At 22.6% G+C, this 6,556-nt stretch overlaps 3 protein-coding genes across 3 annotated transcripts; all 3 read right to left on the bottom strand.

The window, feature by feature from the left end:
• Positions 1 to 798: 798 nt before the first annotated feature.
• Positions 799 to 1,812, bottom strand: DICPUDRAFT_160272 (uncharacterized protein; the record flags this gene model as incomplete). Its single annotated transcript, XM_003295066.1, has 1 exon — positions 799 to 1,812. The coding sequence occupies one exon, from the start codon at positions 1,810 to 1,812 to the stop codon at positions 799 to 801; it is 1,014 nt and encodes a 337-aa protein (XP_003295114.1).
• Positions 1,813 to 2,182: 370 nt separating this feature from the next.
• DICPUDRAFT_93342 (uncharacterized protein) lies at positions 2,183 to 3,487 on the bottom strand. The gene has a single exon (XM_003295065.1). The coding sequence runs from the start codon at positions 3,344 to 3,346 to the stop codon at positions 2,207 to 2,209; it is 1,140 nt and encodes a 379-aa protein (XP_003295113.1). The 5' UTR covers positions 3,347 to 3,487; the 3' UTR covers positions 2,183 to 2,206.
• A 653-nt stretch (positions 3,488 to 4,140) lies between these two features.
• Positions 4,141 to 6,144, bottom strand: DICPUDRAFT_160270 (uncharacterized protein; the record flags this gene model as incomplete). The annotated part of the gene is made up of 4 exons (XM_003295064.1): positions 4,141 to 4,689; positions 4,933 to 5,151; positions 5,241 to 5,826; positions 5,915 to 6,144. The coding sequence occupies 4 exons, from the start codon at positions 6,142 to 6,144 to the stop codon at positions 4,141 to 4,143; spliced, it is 1,584 nt and encodes a 527-aa protein (XP_003295112.1).
• Between the last annotated feature and the right edge of the window lie 412 nt (positions 6,145 to 6,556).

Here is a 6,556-nt window from a genome sequence, read left to right as displayed (position 1 = left end):
TAAATAAATAAACTTAAAAAAATTAATAAAAAAATAAATAAATAAACTTACCTATTAAATAAAACTCTAAGGTATATTTTATTCCATAAAATGAAACATCTTTATAAAAAACTTGTTCATTTTCTTTTATAAATGATTTATAATTACAATATTTTTGTAATAACTCTATAGATTCAATATTAAAATAACCAAACAAACCAATTTTTAATGTAAACATTTTATAATATATATATCTTTTTATATCTTTTTTATATCTTTTTTATATCTTTTTTTTTTTTTATTTGTAATTTGAAAAGTAAATTTTGAGATATATTAAAAAATATTTTTTGTGGTATTTATAATAAAAAAAAAAGAGTAAAAAAAAACACGTTAGTTTTAAAAAAAAAATAAAACACACCACATTACACCCACTTTTGTTTTTTTAAATACACCAATTATTTTAAAACTATAAATCTATTTTTTTCGATTAAAATAACCACTCTATCAATTGTTTTATTTGAATTTTAGATATAAATCTTGTTTTTTTTTTAAAAAAAAAAAACCCATTTAATTAGGAATGGTAATCGGATGGGTATTAAAAAAACCAACTAAACCTTTTTACTATTTCGAATTATATATCTCGATTTATAAAAAATACCACGAAACACATATATCTAAAAAATAGAGAAATTAAATTTAACAGCAGTTAAAAAAAGTTTGAGAAATTATTAATAAAAAAAAATTATATTTATTTATTTTTGTGGGTTAATTTTTTTTTTGGGGTGGTCTATTCAAAAAAACAATGTGTGTAAATTATTTTTAAAATATTATTGAAATTATTACAAGATAGATGATTCCTGAAATCAAAATTTTAGATGAAGAAGAATTTTCTTGATCATCATAATTGTTATTGTTATTGTTATTTTTATTATTACTATTATTGTTATTATTATTGTTATCACTATTATCTTTATGTTTATTTTTTCCTTTGTGTATCAAATCTGCGAGACCACCGGCAATTGTAGGAGTATTGGTTATTTTTAAATCACTGTGCTTGGCATCATTAATATTTGGTTTTAGCTCATGTCCTTGTATGATTTCATTTTGTTGATCCTTTAATTTAATATCAATTCCTGTTGTTGCCTTGTTTATTTCTGAAAAAGGTAATGTGTAACCATTTGAAGAAAGAGTAATATCTGAGGCTACATTTTTTGGTTTATCTGAAATAGTTTGAATATAAGGTCTATCATTTGTAGTTGTAGAAATTGATTCTTCATGGACTGGTATATATTCGATTGATGATGTTGGATTTGGAGAATTAGAATGAATGTTTGAACTTGTGGATGCTGCTGTTGTAGTGGATGTTGGTGAAGGTTTTGTTGAAGATACTGCAGTTGGAGATGAACCGCCAGTAGTAGAGGATGACTTTAATGAAGCGGTATTTGGTAAACCAGTAGTTGTAATGGATACTCCAGAATTTACACCAAAAGTTGAACCTGTTCCAAATGATGTTTGTGGTTTAATTTTATTTTTAGTCGTTGTATTTGATGTAGTGGTTGTTGTAATATTACTATTATCAATAATTATTGGTATACTACTATTAATATTATTAATATTATTATTATTTTCAACATCACTATTTTTATTTTTTATTGTAAAATTATTTAATGTATTATTATTAATATCATTTATTGAAACTGAAAAATTATAATTTGATGTTTGATTATTATTAAGATTACTTGTAATACTAGTGTTATTATTACTATCTCCTATTGCTCCATTTGAAAAATGGATAAAAAAAGTTAAAAATAATAAAGATTGAAAAAATCTCATCTTTTTAATTACAACATAAAAAAATTTTATCTTTTTTTTTTTAAATAATTATTTATATAATATCTTTTATAAACAAAATAATAAAAAAATAAAATTATAAAATTATAAAATTATAAAAAAAATTAATGTATAAAAAAAAATAAAAATAAAAAATAAGTAGTGGGGGAAATATATTTGAACTGTTATAGCATCCGAAAAATCCCCCCACAACCACTAAACTATAAAATAAATTTTCATTTTAAAGGGGGTTACCTGATATATTATTATAGAAAAAAAAACAAAACCATATTAAAATATTATAATAAATAAAAAAAATATGCAAAAAAAAAAATAAATAAAAAAAAAATGAAAAAAATAAATAAAAATTTTTAAATAATTTTTTTTTTTTATTAATTTAAATTAACAAATTGATTAATAAAACAGACAAAAGTAAAAATGAAAGTTTTGAAACTATTGTTGAAGCAGATGATCCAAGAGCTGCAGTTTCTGTTGGTGCTTCAGTTTGGGTTTGAGTTGGTGTTGGTGTTTGTGTTTGAGGTGGTGTTTGTGTTTGAGTTGGTGTTTGAGTTGGTCTTGATGTTGGAGTTGGAGTATTTGTAGAGTTGTTACTGGTTTCTTTTCTATATTCTTCGATAGTTTCATTTAACTTTTCTCTATAATCTAAACTTGTAAGTGAATTATGGTCTGGGTCTAAGCTATCGTATGAAACAGATGAGGCATATAATGAATCAGAGTGTTGAGTGTGAACATTTTCACTATTTATTTTATTTTGGTTATCATATTGTACACTATTATTATTTTTGTTATTGTTGTTGTTGTTATTATTGTTATTATTGTTATTATTAGATTGTTGATTTTCAATATTATTGATTTTAAAATTAGTATTATTTGATAATGGTGAGTCTGAAACAGAACTTGAATCTTCATCGTAATAGATTTCAGAGTAATCATCGCCAAAGTAGTAATAACTACTATCATATGAAAATGAGTCATCTTCTGGTTCTAACTCACTGTCATAACTATATTCATCTGAATAGCTTTCATCTGAATAGCTTTCATCTGAACTATAACCAATAGTGGAGTTACTTGAAGAGGAGGCACTACTACTACTTGAATAGGATGCGGATGTACCATTGCTATTTAAAAAAAATTGTTTTTTAATTGATTTTTGCTCTTGATACTTTGATTGTTTTTCTAAATCTTTATAACAAGTTACTCTGAAAAAGCCATTATCAATCTCTACACCGTGCTTTTCTGAACATTCAAATTTAATTTTATTTCCTACTTTTTGGCATTCGTTATCATTGAACTGAGTTGCAACAAATTGGTCACCGTGGGTATTTTGAATTATAAATGAACCCTCAATACAATTTTGTAAATTAATGTTTGAACATTTTGAGATTTTTGCATTATTTATTTGATTTGATTCTTTTGAACATCCATTGAATACAAAGTCAAACAATTCGAATTGACTAGCTGAATTACCAACACTTACTAAAAAAGAAAATAATAAAAGTGATCTTAATACTTTCATTTTATTATTTTATTATTATTTTATAAATTGTTTTACTATTATAATTTTTATTACTATTTTTTTATTATTATTATTTTATGTATTAAAATTTAAAAAAAAATAAAAAATAGAATATTTTTTTTTAATTTAATTTTTTAAAATAACAACAACCCTAACTTAACTTTTTAAAAAAAAAAAAAAAAAAAAAGTAAAGATTTAAAAAACTATGAAAAAAAAAAAAAAAAAATTTTACCCCCACCCACACTTTTTCTTGATTTATTTTTTATTTTTTAAAAACTAAAATACTAATTATTTGTATTTAAATTACTAAAAATAAAACCTATTAATATTAAAAATTATCCAAATAAAAAATTAATTAGGCCGAACTTGATTTGAAAAAAAAGAAAAAGAAAAAAAAAAAAAACTGTATTATTAAAAGTTTATTTTATTTATTTTATTTTATTTTATTTATTAATATTATTATTTTATAATATTATTTTTAATTATTAATTTAATAATCCTCTATATGATATAATAGCTAAAATGATTAATTGGTATTTGATTTTTTTTAAATGTGGGGTTCTGTAAATGTATAAAAAAAAAAAAAAAAGAAAAGTATTTTGAAGAGTATGATTTTTACTATTATCGATATATTATTGTTTTTTTTTTTGTTTTTGATTACTCTACTATGATAATAATATTAATTTCTTATTATTATTATTATTATTATTTATTATTATTATTATTATTATTATTTATTTATTATTATTTATTTATTATTATTTATTTATTATTTTTTATTATTTATTATTTTTTTAATTATTTGAAATTGAAGTATTAATTAATTGATTTTCAAGATTGGCTGTATCTGGGGAAGAATGTTTAGCTTCAGCCTCTAATCTGCTATATCTTAAAAGTGATAAGAAAAATACAACTGGTTCAGGGACCTCACCTTCGACGATCCATTCACCAACGCCTTGTTTAAGTGTTAAAAAGTGTCTTGTCCATTTCCAACATTGTTGAGAATCTTCACATAAATATTCTCTTTCTAATTCTTCCCAATAATACTCTTTTGATTTTGTAGCTTTATCTAAACAAACACTATCACCTGTTCTCCATTCGAAAATGAAACCATTATATCTACCCCACCCAAATGAATTTGACCCATTTTGTGGTAATAATTGTTGACCATCCCATAAATATGTCATATTATTTGCACCATTACTATTATTGCTATTGTTTTTCCATGCCGCTTCGGAACATTCTAAAATACCATCGCTACTATACATCCATTCTTCGTCAAATGAAGATTTAATAAATCCACCTTTATAATTTTCTTTATATACATTATGTAATAATACTTTCTATAGAATGATAAAAAAAATTAATATTAATTCAATACTATTATTATATTAATTAAATATATATTTAATTAAAATGTTTGTATAATCTATAAAATAAATTATTTTAAATTCTATAAATAATTTAAAAAACACTTATACAATAATTTAATCTAGGAGGTTCGTATCGGTTAAAATTATATATCTTGATAATTAAACCCTCTATACCTCCAAATCTTTTATAAAAAAAAATTCAAAACTACCAACCTTTAAAAATTGATTAATACAAGAATTAAAACATCTTAATTTCAAACCATCTATAGCTAAAATCCATTTTGCCATTGAGATTCTATCTTCTGCACTAAATGTTGTTTTCATGTTATCTTTTGATGAAATTATAAAAGCAAATGGGTTATTTGGTTGTTCTTCAACTGTAATTGTATCAATATCTTTTAATTGGATTTCGTATAAAACTGTTTCAATTTCCTGTATTGAAAAAAAAAAAAAAAAAAAAGGTTTATTAATATATTTAAATGTTGAAAAATGAATCTCGGTATTTTATGGAATATACTAACCAATTCAGAGGGATAAGCTTTAATACTTTGACCATTTAAAATTATCCAGCATTTCTTCCATCCCTTGAGTTTACCACTAAATTTATTTAAAGAACCTTTTCTGTATGGTTTTGATGTGTTGGATCTAATTTTTAAAGATTGTTGAGACTCTTCCCCCATATTTTGAATATCGTGCATACCCAATTCTGAAGATATTCTATGTGCAGCTTTATAGGACTCTTCATCTGAACCATGCTCTAATAATAATTTGATTACGCCTTTATAACCGGCACGGATTGCAAAAGAAAGGCATGTTTCACCATATTTTGATCGTTTATTAATATCTGCACCATGTGATAAAAGGAATGCAATACTTTCTTCGCAATTCTTTAAACATGCATGATGAAGTGGAGTCTCTGAATTATGTCCTAATGCGTTTATTAAATTTGGATGATCTTTAACAATTATTGGTAATATTTTTGGTGAAACTATTGGATCCCATCTTCTAACTAAATAATGGAATGGTGTTGTACCATCTGATCCCTCAATGGTTGCTAATGATACATCTTTCATAATTAATACTTCACAAATTTTCAAATGACCAGCACTATATAAACAAAAAAAAAAATTATTGTTAATATTGAATAACCATTGATTGAAAGTGATTGGTGTGATTGCCACTAATGATTGCTTACCTTGCTGAGCAATGTAATGGTGTCCAACCATTTTTATCTTTTGCATCTAATTTTGCCCCTTTTTTTATTAAAAGATTTACAATATCGAAAAAACCTTCAAAACATGCTACATGTAATGGTGTTTGCTCCATTGAATCTTTAATTAATAATATATCTTTATGATTATCCTTTAACAGTCTGCTAACTTCGTCTCTATTACCATCTTTAACAAATTGAAAAATTAATGCCATTTTTTTTTAAAAAAAAATCAAAAAAAAGTTTTCTAGATATGATTTTTATATGATTAACTATACAATTATTATTTTTACTACTATTATTATGATAATTAAATAAGAAATAAATAAATAAATAAAAAAAAAAAAACTAGGTTAATATTTTTAAAACTATCTATACAAATACATATATATTAAGCTATAATAACAATAACAATCCAAATACACAAACCAACACCCAATATTTATTTAAATAAATCTATTTTTAATTTATTTTTTGATAATTATAATAAACTATTTTTAAATTTATGTGGCGTTTCTTTGTTTTTTTTTTTTTAAAAAAAAAAAAAATTTAAAAAAATTTTAAAAAAATAAAAAAATATTTAATACGTACTATGTGTTTCTTTTTAGTGATTTGATGAGAGGTGTG

This window comes from Dictyostelium purpureum (assembly GCF_000190715.1).
Source record: "Dictyostelium purpureum unplaced genomic scaffold DICPUscaffold_732, whole genome shotgun sequence".
In the NCBI taxonomy this organism is placed as follows: Eukaryota; Evosea; class Eumycetozoa; order Dictyosteliales; family Dictyosteliaceae; genus Dictyostelium; species Dictyostelium purpureum.
The sequence above is the reverse complement of the archived record's forward strand: the minus strand, read 5'-3'. Positions and strand labels throughout refer to the sequence as shown.

Coding starts and splice junctions, on each gene's coding strand:
- DICPUDRAFT_93342 (XM_003295065.1), bottom strand. CDS start 3,346: ATGAAAGTATTAAGATCACTTTTATTATTTTCTTTTTTAGTAAGTGTT.